The sequence below is a fragment of the Pseudopipra pipra genome, chromosome 1, assembly GCF_036250125.1.
Source record: "Pseudopipra pipra isolate bDixPip1 chromosome 1, bDixPip1.hap1, whole genome shotgun sequence".
In the NCBI taxonomy this organism is placed as follows: Eukaryota; Metazoa; Chordata; class Aves; order Passeriformes; family Pipridae; genus Pseudopipra; species Pseudopipra pipra.
The window spans coordinates 93,984,217-94,003,559 of NC_087549.1; the positions used below are offsets into that span (position 1 = coordinate 93,984,217).

Below are 19,343 nucleotides of genomic sequence, written 5' to 3' on the forward strand. Positions count from 1 at the left end.
GTATGTGCCATCAGACAGTGGATAAAAAGCCTCAGATCAGTGACAACTGAGATGAAAGCACGACTGTGGCTGTATCAGCTGAAAGCAGCTCATAGTCTAGGTGAGGAAAGTGTGTGTGTGTGTGAGTTATTAGGAAGTCTTTTCTCAGTTACTGGGAGTTTCCCTCCTTTCTCCTCTCATTTTCCCTTGTCCCCTCTATTTTACATTCTCTATTGCTTTAAACTTCCATTCAGCACTTTCAACCCTGTGCAGACCATCATGGAGCAGTGCAGCTTCTGAGTTCATTTTTGTGCCTGCTTTTTGTTTTGTAGACTAGTAACATGGGAAACATATTGCTTTGTCTGTTTAAGATGCTGAACATCTTTTAGTTCTTTTCAATTTCCTGGATGTATGCTTCAATTAGCCAAAAGATACCGTTCTCCTGTCCCATTTTTGCTTTTGTAAATATACAGAGTAACTTTTTCCCCCACAAAATCTCATAAGAAAACTACTTTCCTTCTAACCCTAATCTACATATGCATTTCTATTCATCTTGTAGTGGTGCTCCCTGACATTCAGTTGTCTTTTTCAAAATAATAATTAATTCAAATCCCAAATAAATTGGACTTAAATCAAGTATTGCTGCTAAATCTTGGATATGTTTGGAACCCTATAAATGGCAAGCTTAGAATTCACTTTTTCCTCCCAGGTGTCATAAAATGGTGTCTGCATGCAAAACCCCAAATTCTTAGAGCCAGTGTACAAGTGTAGCTGCTTTCTTATTTAGTGGAGCTACTCACAGACAGCTTATTATTCTAATTTTCCAAAGTCTGCCCTGGCTTACAGAATTGCTTCAGGGCATAAAGCATTGATTTTGCTCTGTAAACTCACGTGTGGTTTAGGTGCTGACTGTCTACGGGCATCATGGTTTCACATAGTGAGTGCCTTGTGGGAGGTGCAGAGTTCCTTCAGCTCGTGTTATATTTAAGGTAAGTGTGAGGTAAACGGAAAGAGGCAGTAGAGACCTTGAGAAAGCCTCACTTCTCTGTGGAGTATCACAATACACTTTAGCTTTGCTAGGCACTTTTAGTCTCCAAACCTTTGGCAATGACACTAGTCAGACATAATCTAATGTAAACCTCATTTATTTCTGTTCCCAGAAGGGAACAGATGAGGAGGCTGGAATAGTTTTAATGTTCTTGAACTGCGTATAGATGTTGAGGAGACAATACTATTTTTTGCTGTGGCACGTTTTAATTTTTGGACAATGAAGATGTACCCAGACAAGGCACATTTGGGTCTGTTTCATGACTGTAGCGTGTGCTGGCTGGTGAAGGACCAGCACTGGGGCTGTTTGTCTGCTCCAGGGACAAGACTGAGCAAATGAAGTCTTATATCTCAGCTGAGCTGTGGGGGAAACACACCACTCAAGGGAGCTCTGTGAGGACTCAAGGCTGAGGAGTGGGAGTCCTGGCTGCAAAATGCAGCTGGTGATTTCCTGCCTCACTGGTCAACTTTGCTTACCTGTATATGAAGCGGAGAGAGCTGTATGCCCACCTCTTTCTCTGCCATTCTTGTGTCTTCCTAGTAGTAAAGTAAACAGTATGAAAAAAAAAAGGGGGGGGAGGGAAATAGCGAGATGGACAAATGCAACTTTCCATTTCCGTTTCCTAAATGTAGAGGGAATCCATTGGATTTGATCCAAAAGGTCTAACAATTAATGAATCTACTTTCTTTACTCTACTTAGTAAAAATGTTTAATTTAATTTAATTGAAAATACAAGTGCAATTTCTTGATGGCATTTCCACTATTGTTGTCTAGGTATCTACCCTCCAATAAACAAATAAAGGCTCTGGTCCAGCATCAGAGAAGGTCTGCTCCAAATTCCACAGAGGTTGAGAAGAGAGTCCTGGACTGAGTAAGGGAGAATCTGGAGAGGTAAAGTGACAGTACCAGTCTCATATTTGGTTCTGTAAATAGTCAAGTGCTGAAACTTAAGATCACAAATATCTGCATTGATTTAACTTAGTTGAAGAAACATCAATGAGAATGTTGGTATGCGTAAAATTAAACCCATTCATAAGTCTGGAGAACTACGGCTTAAGCTACACTCAATAGTCTGGCATGATTTTTTACTTACTTTTCCTCTGCCACTTTCTGTAGGCTTAAAAGTAGACTATGAACTCTGAATAAGAAAATGGTAACTTTGTCTAATGTTTCTCAATTTATTTTTTTTTTAATGCTGTAGGTTTCATAAACAGGAGAGACCTTTTGAAGGTTCTAGGAAGTTACACCGGTGAAAGCAGATTTCAGTCCACACAGCCAAATTTCCACATGAAGGTGCTCATTGTATTCCTAAATCATAATAGGCTCCAATCACTCTGCCCAAGAAAAATAAGGACAATTGTGAGTCACTTGCGAAGAGATTATGAAGCCTTGATCTGTGCAGCACAGATTTGACACTTAGGAGTGTCATTTTCCTCTTAAGAGAGTCAGAGTTCAAGGTGCACTGTGCTGCTTAGGTTCTAGACAATCAAGCAAAAGTATGGCTGTTGGACAACATTGCAGTGGGAGCACATGAATCATTAAAAAGATTAATAGGAAAGTTTCTGAACAAGCATTCTTTTCCTAATATTTCTCATCTTTCCCAGGAATGGTCAGTTGCATAGGGAGCAGCACTAAGGTAGAGTGTAATATGTGGTTTTGCTTGGGTTTATGGAAAATTGCAAAAGAAGAGAGTACTGGATTCATTCACAACACCTTTCTGTTCCTAGGAATACTAAGGAGCTAGACAAAAAAAAAACCCCGCAACCCCACCTCCCCAAAACACCCCCCCCCGCAAAGAAAAACAAAAAACCACCCCTCCTTAGGCAAAGCACCAAGGATGTGGTCTTCTTGCTGGTAACTTGTCACTAAGGCCTGACAAAATTCACGTACACACACACAAAACCTGCCTGTGGACTCTTTAACTTTGACTTCAACTGTGATTTTGGTGACTGAATTACAGGGTTAAATATTTGGCAGTGAAAGTTGGAAAACTGAACTGAGTCCTGAGATCCTGCATGGCAGGGAATAAGGAAGACACTCTCCCCTGAAGGCCCAGGGAGTCATGTGGATTTGCTCATCACAGCAAATTCTGCTTTAAAATGTGTGATACAGAACTTAAAAAAGAGCTGGTCTTCTAGCATGTGCTTATCTCGGTACTGCCAGTGAAAGAAGCACATCTAGAGAAAAGAGACAGCAAAACTGAATATTATTGTCTGGCTATGATAAAGTGGACTTGCCTAACATACTTTCGCTAAATTTATAATAATAAGCTTCCCAGATTGAATCTCTCACTAATTGTAACAAGAAGACAAGTAGCCTTTAACCAGGCTCTCGGAAAATGGTTCCCTAACTGTTGCTCAGACCAGTGCTGTGGCTGATGGGCATATAAATGCCACAAATAATTCATTTGAGTTTTTTGAAACAGAAGGCATTACTCTGGAGGTCGGCTGCCCAAGGAGATATTTGTAAAACAGGCAGTCTGTTTACCATCATTTTGATTATATTGTCAGTCATTTGACCAAATTCCTGGAAATCTCAGTGACTGGGGAAAAGGATAAGCAAAATGGTCATTAGGTTAAACTATTAGGACATTTTATTTTCTTATTGGTTTGGTTTTATTAGTGCTCTATAGGCACACAGCGCTTTACATTCTCTGTCTCTACTGTAGAAAGGTTAGAATTTTGATTCATTTGACATTATGACTCATCAAGCTGTGCCATATATACTAGGATTAAAAATTGCTGAGCAAAAAGGCAGAGAATTTGTGTACTTTTGCTACCCTTTGGCATCGTTTCTTTAGAAAATATTTGGATTCTTTTTGCTAACACAAAATTGTAGCAAAATTGTGGAAAATAGATAAATAAGTTAGGACATCTCACACAACAAACAGTTCAGCAAAGGAGCTTCAGGGAAGGAAATAAAACAGTGCATTTGTGAAACAAAGAGGATGCTACCAAAGTTACACAGTATACTTGGGGCAACAGAAAGCAGGTAGGCCCAGGTGTTGCTTGAGTGGTGCATCCTGCTTCTTTTGAAGTTTTTGCTTTTCCTGGTTATATAGAGAAGAAACTGTAAGCCTTGTGTATAGCAGGTCTAAAGTTGGGATTTTAGGAGTTATTCATAGGAGTATCAGTATTGACACAAGTGTTTGCTGTGTATTCATTATGCGCTGTACTTGAATAGACAATGCACGTGTTACTTCAGAATGCTTGACTAGACTGTATGGAATATCAAGGGAGCTCAGAATAAATGTCATAGGTGGAGCTGTTCATAAGCACGATATATAGGGAGCAGGCCTGTTTTGTGAATTACTGAAGATGGTGGAAATCAATCTGTTAATCACAACAGGTTTCTGTGATTTTAAATATTATAGGAGTGCTGGTAAAATACAGTTGCTCCAAAGTTTAAACTCCAAGTTTGTTTTGGTGAACCTTGAAGCAAAAATTTAGATAGATCTTGATGCCAACAGAGATGCCACAGCTGAGTGAAGGTCAGTCAAAAACAAAAAGGAAAACACATAAACTCTCCTTAAAGATGGAGAGAATGTGGTGGGTGTGCTCATGGAGCCATTCTGAGATGAATGTTGTTGTTAGACTTACTGCTAGTGCCAGTGGGAGATTTTTCTTTTTAATTCTGGAAGAACTTTAAAGATTTTATCTATAAACAAGAAGAGAGACTTAGAAATAGGGTACAGCTTCAATTTAGGAGATGACAGAGCTTTTCTCAAAACACCTGAGGCTGCAATGTGACCATAAGAAATGAAGATAATCTGAGGTAGAAGTGAGCTACATCTAACTGAAAAACACTCAGTAATACCACAGAAGAATAAATATTTGAGTAAGAATGCAGACATCAATTGACTCCTACCCAGTATTAAATGGAAACACATGCTTTGTACTAGGAGCTAGATCATGGTGGGGAGAGGAGCAGGCAAGAAGCCCCAAGCTCCTTTTCATTTCAGTGTTATACTCAATCATGGCCACTGCCAAATTAAACCCTAAAAGTTGAACCAATTCAAAATCATTCAGTTCAAGGCTGAAACCTCTCTCTCTCTCCCCTCCACCCCCACCTTTGTTCATAAACATGCTGCAGTCAGGTGTTAATTACAATCTCCAGTAAAGCCTCAGAGCTGTGTAGATTCTCCTGGGGAAAACGACTGGACTCAGCACTTTGCAGATCTGTTTATTTTACTTTACTGCACTTTAGTTACCCCAGCTGGTTTGCTACAGACAGAGAAGAGAGGGGAAAGCCCGGCCTACAGAAGAGTCCAGAGGAACTAAAGTATATCCCTCTTCTGAATCGAACAGCTTACATGAGAATTGCTTGCCTGTAGTGAGTTGATTGGGTGTTGAAGTGTTCTTTCTCCGGGGACCTGACCTTTCAATACTCTGAAATGTGTGCTTCTTGCCAAGTCATTCCAAGCCATCTTCTCTTATGCCATGCTTCACAGGCAAAAGGCATGTGTGAGAATATCTTGCCACATAGTATTTATTATTGTTAATAGTACGAATCATTTGCTAATCTCTGATGATGTGATCGGCACTGAACAAAACACAGAGAAGCACAAAGCATACCCTGAGGAGTTTATAATTTTGAAGACAAACATAGATGAGACAACATGCACTTGGAAGACCCTGAAGTAGATGTTGACCTACTAAGAATTTAAAATTAATTAACTAGGAGTGGGAAATGATTTTTTTTTTCTGATGCAATCTGTTTTAAAGAACAGACTTTTTTATTTGGGCTGTAGCAAGAAAATGTTTCATGAAAGGCATACATGTCTTACCTTACTATTCCCTCTCTTGGAAATAAATTGGGTCATACTCTTACTTATGAAAATTGGTAGCCTATTGTTGAAGCAGATGCGATTCTGTTAAGTTACATCAGGTGGGCATCTGACCAAATAGGTACACAGGCATGTTTTCAGATATGCCAACAAGCTAATTGTTCCAAGCTCACAAAAGACTGAATATGAATTTGAAATCTTGTGTATCAGCTTGCAATTTCTTGGAATGTGCACTTTTCTTAGAGAAATACTGTTCCTCGACTGAGGAGAAATTCCAGACACTTTTATACTGCCTAATTATGCAAATCGGAATTATTGATTCTTGTTTGGATGGCAAATTAATTTAATTTCTAACAGTAGCTACCTAGTTTTACATATAACAACAAAAATATAATTTTTAATTTGGGAAGCAATACCTTCTTTTGTGCAACCGTGTTCCTGTTGAGTTTTTACAGGAACTTGACTGCTTTAACTGTTGACCACTGCTTTCTGGAAATCAAAAAAATTCACAAAGCAAAGGCTTGTCTATACATTTAAATTACCAGCGGTTAACTAAGATGTGAATTGATGTTTGATATGGTTTGAAGCTGGCTCCCTGCCAAGTCTCCAAACCTTACCACAAGAAGTGTCCCCCCCCAAACCTCAGGGAGAAGAGGGAGAAAAACAACTAAGAAAACCCGAAATGAGAGAGAGACAGCTAAAGTGATATATATAAATATATAGAAATATATTTACACTTATGTTACGGTTATATACAATTGAAATATATACAATTTCACAAGGGAACGGGAAGGGGGAAGGGAAAAGGAACAAAACCAAAATAAAATATATATATATCCCGATTACTAGCCCAATATCTAACAACTAAAAGAGTTAGCAAAGAAATATCTCACTACTCTCCTTGGGACAACCGAGAGTCATTCTGGAAGGATCGCCGGCAACCTCTGTCTCCCAAGGTTGACAAGGCCTAACCAGGCCTCGCTCCCCAACACAGCAGACTCAACAGCAGGGAACCTGCACCTCCAAGCCGCCGGAAGGAAAGAGAGAATGAAGGCCTCTCCTCCTGCCTTCCTATAGTCTGGCTTACGTAAAAATCAGTGGGGAATACTGGGTAAATCTAGGCCCTTCCTTGGTTACAAACTGGTCACCAAGGAAGGCCTAGGCCAAACTACCACAGATCTGTGGCAGCGTTGTGTGAGCTGGAGCTCAACCATAGCCCAGCTCCTGCAGCCATTGGTCTCTTGTGGAACCTCCTGCCCCACAGGTGAGGACAGATGTGGGGAACCACGTAAGGACAACCAGTGAGCAGCGATGTCCCCATGGATGAGGACACCTTCCCGAGGGCTGACATCTCCCTGCCCAGTCACAGCACTGCCAGCCACCCTGGCCCACTCCACGGCCAAGCCATCGGGGCCCATGGGGTGACTCCAGCCAGCGACACTGGGCTGCGTCGCAAGGTCCTGCTGAAAGGGACTCGGAGCCACTTGCATCGCTCCCAGGGAGCCGTGGGTACCAGTCGGGATGATCGCAACAGCGTCCCCGTGCCCACGGACCATGCTGGCACCAGTGGCACCAGCCCCCGGCCCAAGAACACCTCACTCTGCCCGCCCAAGAAGATGCCGCCCACTGACTGCAGTGTCCCCAAGCCTTCCAGAGCCGTCCTGAGCACGGGACACTGCAAGGCAGGCGGCATCAAGCCTCAGGACCCTCAGCAGGGTGCGGGCGCAGGGCTGCCACCGCCTCAGAGCAGCGAGTCAGCACGCAACATCGCTCTGGAAAGGCGGGGCACAAAGAGGAAGAGGGGCTCTGGGCCAAGCACTGGGAGCAAGTGCAAGGCTCCCGCAGCCAGGGCTGGGGCAGGAAGTTGTTGAGGGACAGATCGTTTGGGGATCTGTCCCGGGGGGAGGGACAGATCGTTTGGGGATCTGTCCCGGGGGGAGGGACAGATCGTTTGGGGATCTGTCCCAGGGAGAGGAATAGGTCGTTTGGGGATCTATCCCAATCTGAGGGAGGGAGGGAGGGAGGGAGGGTGTTTATGTAGATAGAGATGTAGGTAGAGATGTAGATGTAGCTCATCTAGACAAGGTTGCTCCAAGCCCCATCCAACCCGACCGTGAACACTTCCAGGGATGGGGCAGCCACGGCTTCTCTGGACAACGTGTGCCGGGGCCTCACCACTCTCACGGGGAAGAATTTTTTTCCAGAATCCCATCTAATCCTGCCCTCTGCCAGTGTGAAGCCATTCCCCCTTGTTCTGTCACTGCAGTCCCTTGTAAACAGTCTCTCCTATCCAAGCCTTCTTGGTCCTCCCTGTTGTGTTGGGAAATTCGGAAGTTGATGTTGTGCCAGGTGGCACCAGCCAAGCCCTGACCCGGGTGCAGGACCTTGTGCTTGAGGTCTGAGGTCACTGGCTTTGTTCAGCCTGGAGGAGACTGAGCTCAGATCTCATGGGGGGGCTGCAGCTTCCTGCCAAGGGGCAGCAGCAGCGATTTCTGCTCCGTGTGACCAGGGACAGGACCCCAGGGAACGGCTGGAGCCGTGTCAGGGGCGGCCTAGGTTGGATATTAGGAAAAGCTTCTTCCCCCAGAGGGTGGTCGGCCACTGGAACAGGCTCCCCAGGGCAGTGGTCTTGGCCCCAAGGCTGCCAGAGCTCAAGGAGCGTTTGGACAACGCTCTCGGGCACTTGGTGGGATTGCTGGGCTGTCCTGTGCAAGGCCGGGAGCTGGACTGGACCATCCTTGTGGGTCCCTTCCAGCTCAGGATATTCTGTGATTCTAACTCTTTGGTTAACCCTTCCTCTCCCCACAAAGAGCTGGCAAAGCTGTTGGGGGTGGGGCAGAACAAGGGAAGCGGCAGCACTGTTGCTGTCTCTATGACACAACAATGGGAGCCCCAACATTCCGTCCCCGGAGACGCTCCAAGAGGAGCGTCCAGACCCGGGTCCAGTCAACACAACGGAGCGGTCGCCGAAGCTGACTGACCATGGCCCTGTCAGCTCTGTGGCAGCGTTGCGTGAGCTGGAGCTCAACCATAGCCCAGCTCCTGCAGCCGTTTGTCTCTCGCGGAACCTCCTGCCCCACAGGTGAGGACAGACCCTGAGCCCAAAAGGCCCCGGACGCACGGCGGGGACATTCACAGCCCTTGCTCCCCTGCCCCTTCCCCTCCTCCTCCTCAGTCCTCTGAGCGCCCGACACCCCCCGACTGGCACGTGACCTCCAGCGTTTGCCCTTTCTCGCAGGATCAGCCAGCCTCGGCCAACAGCCTGGCCAGAAGCAGCAGCCCTTGCCAGCTCCCTCTGCCCCACCAGCAGGTATGGCAGTCCCATCTGCCTTGGCCCCTCGGCATTCCCTGCCCCCCAGCCCCTCCAGCCCCCAGGCCTGCCCTGGCTCCTCCAGCCCTGCCGGCACCTCCAGCAGCCACAGCACCCCTGTCCCCCTGCCAGCTGGGGCACCTTGGCTCAGCACAGCACAGCGAGCAGACCTGGCATTGCCTGGGCCACCTCTGTTCAAGTAAGAGCTTTTAGAGATATTTTCCCAGGATCTTGGGGCCGTCTCTGCCATTTTGCCGTCCCCTGTGCAACCCCATGGCCGTGGCACGGCAGCTCACCCCGCAGGGACGGTCCCTCAGGCAAGCTGCCGCTCAGAGCAGGGGGATGCCTGTGTTCGGGGTCGGCTCAGCGGGTGCCCCAGGAGACTCTCTCAGCCCCGAGCCCCCCCATCTCCCTTCTCCCCTGTGCCAATGGCTCCAAGCAGTGACTGCTCCAACCCCCACCCATATCTTCTGCTCCGCAGGGACACGGACTCAACTGCCTCCACCAGCCCCCTTGGCAAGCAGCCATGGCATTGCTCCTCCATCAGGCAATGCCCGGGGCTGCAGGAAGGCCCTGGTCCCAGCCCCACCAGTGCGGGACACCCAACACGGCCCTACCAGCTCAACCAACCCCTCAGGGACACCCCTGGGCCGTGGCAGCCCTCCAGACACCAGCGTGCCCATGGATTTGGACACCACCCCAGCTCTTGACATCAGTCTGGGCAGTGATGTCCCCATGGATGACGACACCCCGTCAGGCTGCGACCTCTCGCTGGCCAGCGACGTCACCATGGACGAGGACAGCCCGTCAGGCCGTGACCTCTCCTTGGCCAGCGACGTCACCATGGATGAGGACAGCCCGTCAGGCCGTGACCTCTCCTTGGCCAGCGACGTCACCATGGACGAGGACAGCCCGTCAGGCCGTGACCTCTCGCTGGCCACTGACGTCCCCATGGATGGTGGCTCCCCCTCAGGCAGTGATCACCTTGTGAGCTGTGGCATCTCAGTGAGCAGCGATGTCCCCATGGATGAGGACACCTTCCCGAGGGCTGACATCTCCCTGCCCAGTCACAGCACTGCCAGCCACCCTGGCCCACTCCACGGCCAAGCCATCGGGGCCCATGGGGTGACTCCAGCCAGCGACACTGGGCTGCGTCGCAAGGTCCTGCTGAAAGGGACTCGGAGCCACTTGCATCGCTCCCAGGGAGCCGTGGGTACCAGTCGGGATGATCGCAACAGCGTCCCCGTGCCCACGGACCATGCTGGCACCAGTGGCACCAACCCCCGGCCCAAGAACACCTCACTCTGCCCGCCCAAGAAGATGCCGCCCACTGACTGCAGTGTCCCCAAGCCTTCCAGAGCCGTCCTGAGCACGGGACACTGCAAGGCAGGCGGCATCAAGCCTCAGGACCCTCAGCAGGGTGCGGGCGCAGGGCTGCCACCGCCTCAGAGCAGCGAGTCAGCACGCAACATCGCTCTGGAAAGGCGGGGCACAAAGAGGAAGAGGGGCTCTGGGCCAAGCACTGGGAGCAAGTGCAAGGCTCCCGCAGCCAGGGCTGGGGCAGGAAGTTGTTGAGGGACAGATCGTTTGGGGATCTGTCCCAGGGAGAGGGACAGATCGTTTGGGGATCTGTCCCGGGGGGAGGGACAGATCGTTTGGGGATCTGTCCCGGGGGGAGGGACAGATCGTTTGGGGATCTGTCCCGGGGGGAGGGACAGATCGTTTGGGGATCTGTCCCGGGGGGAGGGACAGATCGTTTGGGGATCTGTCCCGGGGGGAGGGACAGATCGTTTGGGGATCTGTCCCGGGGGGAGGGACAGATCGTTTGGGGATCTGTCCCAGGGAGAGGGATAGGTCGTTTGGGGATCTATCCCAATCTGAGGGAGGGAGGGAGGGAGGGAGGGTGTTTATGTAGATAGAGATGTAGGTAGAGACGTAGATGTAGATGTAGATGTAGGTGTAGATATTGATGACCGTTTTTTTCTGGTTATCAATAAAAGATTTTCTTTTTTATTCCATAACCTGTCTGTGTCTGCATGGAATGGGGAGGGAGTGGCGGGTGGCAGCAGGAAATGGCACCAAGCAGGTCTACCAAGGCCCAAAGGGCTCCAAGGGCACCCAAAGGGCACTCCAGGCCTGAGTCAGTGCCGGAGGTGCAGGCATTCATGGAGGGTCCCCTTCCCCGGGGCAAGCAGCCCTTTGGCATGGGAGCCAGAACAGAGGGGTCCGTGCAGGACTCACGCACATGGCCCCACGCCGAAAGCAGCCCCGAGCACAGCCTGGGCACCGTCCTCCCACTCTGGGGCTTTAGAAGGCTGCTCCCACTGCTCCCACTGACCCCACCATGTCCCCAGTCATCCCACTGCAGCCCCAGACAGAGCTCCTGCAGGCTGCCCCGGGGCTGCACTGGACAGGGGCGGGAAGGGAGTGGGAAGAACGTGCTGGGAACCATATGCAGGACCTCTCAGAAGTCCAGGGAGACGGCCTCTGTAGATCTCTGGGAGGGAGCACTTGGGATGTATGGAGCTCTGTCGGGGGGTGGACGGCGAGCCACTCGGGACTCGATGGGGCAGGATCAAAGGGCAGGCTGGGAATGGGGATGCTGCTGAGGGCACTGCGGGGACACCACAGGCCTCCTGAGCAGCAGCAGCAGGATGGGGATGAGAGCTCTACAGGCAGCTTGAAGCAGCCTCAAAGTCACAGTCCCTGGCTCTCGTGGGGCATTCAACTACCCTGAGAGCAGCTGGAGAAGCAACGCAGCCAAGCACCAACAGTCCAGGAGCCTCCTGGAAGGCATTGGTGACAACTTCCTGACCCAGGCGGTGGAGCCTGCCACAAGGAATGCTGTGCTGCTCCACCTCATCCTAACACACAGGAAAGGCCTTGTTGGAGATGGGAAGGTAAGGGACAGCCTTGCCTGTCGAGACCACGGCACTGTGGTCTTCTGAAGGTCCAGGTATTGGGAGACACATAAATACCAGGAGGCAGAGGAGCTAATTACGAAGAATAAGCTTTTATTTCAATGAAACTTTTATATCAATATTCACTGAACAAACCTCAGTGAGGCCTCTCAACTCTGTGGAGGTCGCAGCCCCTTTTATCCCCTTTGCCCGGAGCGCTGCTCCCTCCCCAGCGTTTCTCCACTGGCTGACGTACTCCGGGGTTACAGGCTTCCCGACACGCCTGTTCTGTGTCCCCCATTATGTCCCTCGCAGGGGGCTGGGAAGGTCACTGGCACTTTTCAAAACGGAGGCCACAGCACACTTCAAAACGGAGGACGTGGCCACCTGAGACCTTCTCTGCTGCTGATCGGTCCCCCTGTCTCTGGGCGAAGGGCACCCCTTTGTAACCAACAATGGAACCACCAGTAACTTACTGCTTCTTACGGCGAACTGCAACTACCCTACAAACTTTGCAAGCACACTTTCTTCTTCCTAAGGGTGGAGTTGAGGACTGGGGGAGGACGAAGCAGGGCAGCGTGGAAGAGCAGAACCACGCACCTCAGGAGAGCTGACTTGAGCCTCCTCAGGGATCTTCTTCCTCCTTGCCTGATGCCCTTTTTCCCCTCACTCACTGCTCTAATCCCGCAACCTGATTTGCTGCACACCCTGTCTTCCTGAAACACCGCCCAGCTGGTCTTTCTCGATGGGCCGAGCTCCTTGTTTCCCTTTGCCCTTGTGCGAATGCCAGGGAATGGGAAGCACCCTCATTTTTACGGTTGGGCTTTTGCTGCCCAGCCTCACTTTCTGCAGCAGTTTCACAGTTTTCAATCCGGTTCTGTCCCTGTTTCTTTTAGTGCCCAGATTTTCTCCTAAACAGCCAGCTGACATCCATGCAGTCACTGTGCCCAGAACTGCCAGGAGAACTCCACAGGTTCAGAGGCTCAAGTGGGCAGAACCTATCTTGGATACAGCCTTGCCCGCTTTGAACGTTGGATTCCACGTCAGGAACCAGATGCTGAGCACTCCTGAAGAACCCCCTTTTCTAGACCCAATCTCCAAGCACAACGGATCACAGCACACACCTAAAGTGCCTTTGACCGTCACCTGACAGAACCCCCTTCTTCTTGTCCACGCTTGTCTCCCCATGGAACGGAGAGCAGAAAAAGCCTCTCCAGTGTAAGGCCAGAACTGCCAGGTTTACGGCAGAGGCAGAGAAATTGCCCAAGCCTTGCCTCCAGGATGGTGAGCTTGCTCCAGGATCCTTCCACCAGGCAGTTTTGGTTGCATTGTTTGGTTTTCTGTCAACGTGCATCGCTTTCAGCAATGCTAACTTCCAATGCTGAGAAGTCACGGGATTAGTCCCCAGAATGAGGTGATGACCTTCGGTAACCAGAGTTTGACTTCGTATGGCCAACGCTTTTATTTACCTCCTGCTTTCTGCAGGTGCCCCCTGTTTTTCAAGACTCCTAGAAGAGTTTGCGCTGGAAGGGACCTTAAAGCTCATCTAGACAAGGTTGCTCCAAGCCCCATCCAACCCGGCCGTGAACACTTCCAGGGATGGGGCAGCCACGGCTTCTCTGGACAACGTGTGCCGGGGCCTCACCACTCTCACGGGGAAGAATTTTTTTCCAGAATCCCATCTAATCCTGCCCTCTGCCAGTGTGAAGCCATTCCCCCTTGTTCTGTCACTGCAGTCCCTTGTAAACAGTCTCTCCTATCCAAGCCTTCTTGGTCCTCCCTGTTGTGTTGGGAAATTCGGAAGTTGATGTTGTGCCAGGTGGCACCAGCCAAGCCCTGACCCGGGTGCAGGACCTTGTGCTTGAGGTCTGAGGTCACTGGCTTTGTTCAGCCTGGAGGAGACTGAGCTCAGATCTCCTGGGGGGCTGCAGCTTCCTGCCAAGGGGCAGCAGCAGCAATTTCTGCTCCGTGTGACCAGGGACAGGACCCCAGGGAACGGCTGGAGCCGTGTCAGGGGCGGCCTAGGTTGGATATTAGGAAAAGCTTCTTCCCCCAGAGGGTGGTCGGCCACTGGAACAGGCTCCCCAGGGCAGTGGTCTTGGCCCCAAGGCTGCCAGAGCTCAAGGAGCGTTTGGACAACGCTCTCGGGCACTTGGTGGGATTGTTGGGCTGTCCTGTGCAAGGCCGGGAGCTGGACTGGACCATCCTTGTGGGTCCCTTCCAGCTCAGGATATTCTGTGATTCTAACTCTTTGGTTAACCCTTCCTCTCCCCACAAAGAGCTGGCAAAGCTGTTGGGGGTGGGGCAGAACAAGGGAAGAGGCAGCACTGTTGCTGTCTCTATGACACAACAATGGGAGCCCCAACATTCCGTCCCTGGAGACGCTCCAAGAGGAGCGTCCAGACCCGGGTCCAGTCAACACAACGGAGCGGTCGCCGAAGCTGACTGGCCATGGCCCTGTCAGCTCTGTGGCAGCGTTGTGTGAGCTGGAGCTCAACCATAGCCCAGCTCCTGCAGCCGTTTGTCTCTCGCGGAACCTCCTGCCCCACAGGTGAGGACAGACCCTGAGCCCAAAAGGCCCCGGACGCACGGCGGGGACATTCACAGCCCTTGCTCCCCTGCCCCTTCCCCTCCTCCTCCTCAGTCCTCTGAGCGCCCGACACCCCCCGACTGGCACGTGACCTCCAGCGTTTGCCCTTTCTCACAGGATCAGCCAGCCTCGGCCAACAGCCTGGCCAGAAGCAGCAGCCCTTGCCAGCTCCCTCTGCCCCACCAGCAGGTATGGCAGTCCCATCTGCCTTGGCCCCTCGGCATTCCCTGCCCCCCAGCCCCTCCAGCCCCCAGGCCTGCCCTGGCTCCTCCAGCCCTGCCGGCACCTCCAGCAGCCACAGCACCCCTGTCCCCCTGCCAGCTGGGGCACCTTGGCTCAGCACAGCACAGCGAGCAGACCTGGCATTGCCTGGGCCACCTCTGTTCGAGTAAGAGCTTTTAGAGATATTTTCCCAGGATCTTGGGGCCGTCTCTGCCATTTTGCCGTCCCCTGTGCAACCCCATGGCCGTGGCACGGCAGCTCACCCCGCAGGGACGGTCCCTCAGGCAAGCTGCCGCTCAGAGCAGGGGGATGCCTGTGTTCGGGGTCGGCTCAGCGGGTGCCCCAGGAGACTCTCTCAGCCCCGAGCCCCCCCATCTCCCTTCTCCCCTGTGCCAATGGCTCCAAGCAGTGACTGCTCCAACCCCCACCCATATCTTCTGCTCCGCAGGGACACGGACTCAGCTGCCTCCACCAGCCCCCTTGGCAAGCAGCCATGGCATTGCTCCTCCATCAGGCAATGCCCGGGGCTGCAGGAAGGCCCTGGTCCCAGCCCCACCAGTGCGGGACACCCAACACGGCCCTACCAGCTCAACCAACCCCTCAGGGACACCCCTGGGCCGTGGCAGCCCTCCAGACACCAGCGTGCCCATGGATTTGGACACCACCCCAGCTCTTGACATCAGTCTGGGCAGTGATGTCCCCATGGATGACGACACCCCGTCAGGCTGCGACCTCTCGCTGGCCAGCGACGTCACCATGGACGAGGACAGCCCGTCAGGCCGTGACCTCTCCTTGGCCAGCGACGTCACCATGGATGAGGACAGCCCGTCAGGCCGTGACCTCTCCTTGGCCAGCGACGTCACCATGGACGAGGACAGCCCGTCAGACCGTGACCTCTCGCTGGCCACTGACGTCCCCATGGATGGTGGCTCCCCCTCAGGCAGTGATCACCTTGTGAGCTGTGACATCTCAGTGAGCAGCGATGTCCCCATGGATGAGGACACCTTCCCGAGGGCTGACATCTCCCTGCCCAGTCACAGCACTGCCAGCCACCCTGGCCCACTCCACGGCCAAGCCATCGGGGCCCATGGGGTGACTCCAGCCAGCGACACTGGGCTGCGTCGCAAGGTCCTGCTGAAAGGGACTCGGAGCCACTTGCATCGCTCCCAGGGAGCCGTGGGTACCAGTCGGGATGATCGCAACAGCGTCCCCGTGCCCACGGACCATGCTGGCGCCAGTGGCACCAGCCCCCGGCCCAAGAACACCTCACTCTGCCCGCCCAAGAAGATGCCGCCCACTGACTGCAGTGTCCCCAAGCCTTCCAGAGCCGTCCTGAGCACGGGACACTGCAAGGCAGGCGGCATCAAGCCTCAGGACCCTCAGCAGGGTGCGGGCGCAGGGCTGCCACCGCCTCAGAGCAGCGAGTCAGCACGCAACATCGCTCTGGAAAGGCGGGGCACAAAGAGGAAGAGGGGCTCTGGGCCAAGCACTGGGAGCAAGTGCAAGGCTCCCGCAGCCAGGGCTGGGGCAGGAAGTTGTTGAGGGACAGATCGTTTGGGGATCTGTCCCGGGGGGAGGGACAGATCGTTTGGGGATCTGTCCCGGGGGGAGGGACAGATCGTTTGGGGATCTGTCCCGGGGGGAGGGACAGATCGTTTGGGGATCTGTCCCGGGGGGAGGGACAGATCGTTTGGGGATCTGTCCCGGGGGGAGGGACAGATCGTTTGGGGATCTGTCCCGGGGGGAGGGATAGGTCGTTTGGGGATCTATCCCAATCTGAGGGAGGGAGGGAGGGTGTTTATGTAGATAGAGATGTAGGTAGAGACGTAGATGTAGATGTAGATGTAGGTGTAGATATTGATGACCGTTTTTTTCTGGTTATCAATAAAAGATTTTCTTTTTTATTCCATAACCTGTCTGTGTCTGCATGGAATGGGGAGGGAGTGGCGGGTGGCAGCAGGAAATGGCACCAAGCAGGTCCACCAAGGCCCAAAGGGCTCCAAGGGCACCCAAAGGGCACTCCAGGCCTGAGTCAGTGCCGGAGGTGCAGGCATTCATGGAGGGTCCCCTTCCCCGGGGCAAGCAGCCCTTTGGCATGGGAGCCAGAACAGAGGGGTCCGTGCAGGACTCACGCACATGGCCCCACGCCGAAAGCAGCCCCGAGCACAGCCTGGGCACCGTCCTCCCACTCTGGGGCTTTAGAAGGCTGCTCCCACTGCTCCCACTGACCCCACCATGTCCCCAGTCATCCCACTGCAGCCCCAGACAGAGCTCCTGCAGGCTGCCCCGGGGCTGCACTGGACAGGGGCGGGAAGGGAGTGGGAAGAACATGCTGGGAACCATATGCAGGACCTCTCAGAAGTCCAGGGAGACGGCCTCTGTAGATCTCTGGGAGGGAGCACTTGGGATGTATGGAGCTCTGTCGGGGGGTGGACGGCGAGCCACTCGGGACTCGATGGGGCAGGATCAAAGGGCAGGCTGGGAATGGGGATGCTGCTGAGGGCACTGCGGGGACACCGCAGGCCTCCTGAGCAGCAGCAGCAGGATGGGGATGAGAGTTCTACAGGCAGCTTGAAGCAGCCTCAAAGTCACAGTCCCTGGCTCTCGTGGGGCATTCAACTACCCTGAGAGCAGCTGGAGAAGCAACGCAGCCAAGCACCAACAGTCCAGGAGCCTCCTGGAAGGCATTGGTGACAACTTCCTGACCCAGGCGGTGGAGCCTGCCACAAGGAATGCTGTGCTGCTCCACCTCATCCTAACACACAGGAAAGGCCTTGTTGGAGATGGGAAGGTAAGGGACAGCCTTGCCTGTCGAGACCACGGCACTGTGGTCTTCTGAAGGTCCAGGTATTGGGAGACACATAAATACCAGGAGGCAGAGGAGCTAATTACGAAGAATAAGCTTTTATTTCAATGAAACTTTTATATCAATATTCACTGAACAAACCTCAGTGAGGCCTCTCAACTCAGTGGAGGTCGCAGCCCCTTTTATCCCCTTTGCCCGGAGCGCTGCTCCCTCCCCAGCGTTTCTCCACTGGCTGACGTACTCCGGGGTTACAGGCTTCCCGACACGCCTGCTCTGTGTCCCCCATTATGTCCCTCGCAGGGGGCTGGGAAGGTCACTGGCACTTTTCAAAACGGAGGCCACAGCACACTTCAAAACGGAGGACGTGGCCACCTGAGACCTTCTCTGCTGCTGATCGGTCCCCCTGTCTCTGGGCGAAGGGCACCCCTTTGTAACCAACAATGGAACCACCAGTAACTTACTGCTTCTTACGGCGAACTGCAACTACCCTACAAACTTTGCAAGCACACTTTCTTCTTCCTAAGGGTGGAGTTGAGGACTGGGGGAGGACGAAGCAGGGCAGCATGGAAGAGCAGAACCACGCACCTCAGGAGAGCTGACTTGAGCCTCCTCAGGGATCTTCTTCCTCCTTGCCTGATGCCCTTTTTCCCCTCACTCACTGCTCTAACCCCGCAACCTGATTTGCTGCACACCCTGTCTTCCTGAAACACCGCCCAGCTGGTCTTTCTCGATGGGCCGAGCTCCTTGTTTCCCTTTGCCCTTGTGCGAATGCCAGGGAATGGGAAGCACCCTCATTTTTACGGTTGGGCTTTTGCTGCCCAGCCTCACTTTCTGCAGCAGTTTCACAGTTTTCAATCCGGTTCTGTCCCTGTTTCTTTTAGTGCCCAAATTTTCTCCTAAACAGCCAGCTGACATCCATGCAGTCACTGTGCCCAGAACTGCCAGGAGAACTCCACAGGTTCAGAGGCTCAAGTGGGCAGAACCTATCTTGGATACAGCCTTGCTCGCTTTGAACGTTGGATTCCACGTCAGGAGCCAGATGCTGAGCACTCCTGAAGAACCCCCTTTTCTAGACCCAATCTCCAAGCACAACGGATCACAGCACACACCTAAAGTGCTTTTGACCGTCACCTGACAGAACCCCCTTCTTCTTGTCCACGCTTGTCTCCCCATGGAACGGAGAGCAGAAAAAGACTCTCCAGTGTAAGGCCAGAACTGCCAGGTTTACGGCAGAGGCAGAGAAATTGCCCAAGTCTTGCCTCCAGGATGGTGAGCTTGCTCCAGGATCCTTCCACCAGGCAGTTTTGGTTGCATTGTTTGGTTTTCTGTCAACGTGCATCGCTTTCAGCAATGCTAACTTCCAATGCTGAGAAGTCACGGGATTAGTCCCCAGAATGAGGTGATGACCTTCGGTAACCAGAGTTTGACTTCGTATGGCCAACGCTTTTATTTACCTCCTGCTTTCTGCAGGTGCCCCCTGTTTTTCAAGACTCCTAGAAGAGTTTGCGCTGGAAGGGACCTTAAAGCTCATCTAGACAAGGTTGCTCCAAACCCCGTCCAACCCGGCCGTGAACACTTCCAGGGATGGGGCAGCCACGGCTTCTCTGGACAACGTGTGCCGGGGCCTCACCACTCTCACGGGGAAGAATTTTTTTCCAGAATCCCATCTAATCCTGCCCTCTGCCAGTGTGAAGCCATTCCC

The 19,343-nt window shown here is 52.5% G+C and overlaps 2 protein-coding genes across 2 annotated transcripts; both read left to right on the top strand.

Moving 5' to 3' along the window:
* Nucleotides 1–8,776: 8,776 nt before the first annotated feature.
* LOC135423634 (cell surface glycoprotein 1-like) lies at nucleotides 8,777–13,173 on the top strand. Its single transcript, XM_064674485.1, has 4 exons — nucleotides 8,777–8,895; nucleotides 9,052–9,123; nucleotides 9,605–10,543; nucleotides 12,920–13,173. Exons 1-4 carry the CDS (start codon nucleotides 8,796–8,798, stop codon nucleotides 13,171–13,173), a joined length of 1,365 nt encoding a protein of 454 aa, XP_064530555.1. The 5' UTR covers nucleotides 8,777–8,795.
* A 1,180-nt stretch (nucleotides 13,174–14,353) lies between these two features.
* Nucleotides 14,354–18,776, top strand: LOC135424236 (cell surface glycoprotein 1-like). Its single transcript, XM_064675683.1, has 4 exons — nucleotides 14,354–14,574; nucleotides 14,731–14,802; nucleotides 15,284–16,222; nucleotides 18,523–18,776. Exons 1-4 carry the CDS (start codon nucleotides 14,475–14,477, stop codon nucleotides 18,774–18,776), a joined length of 1,365 nt encoding a protein of 454 aa, XP_064531753.1. The 5' UTR covers nucleotides 14,354–14,474.
* The last annotated feature ends 567 nt before the right edge of the window (nucleotides 18,777–19,343 follow it).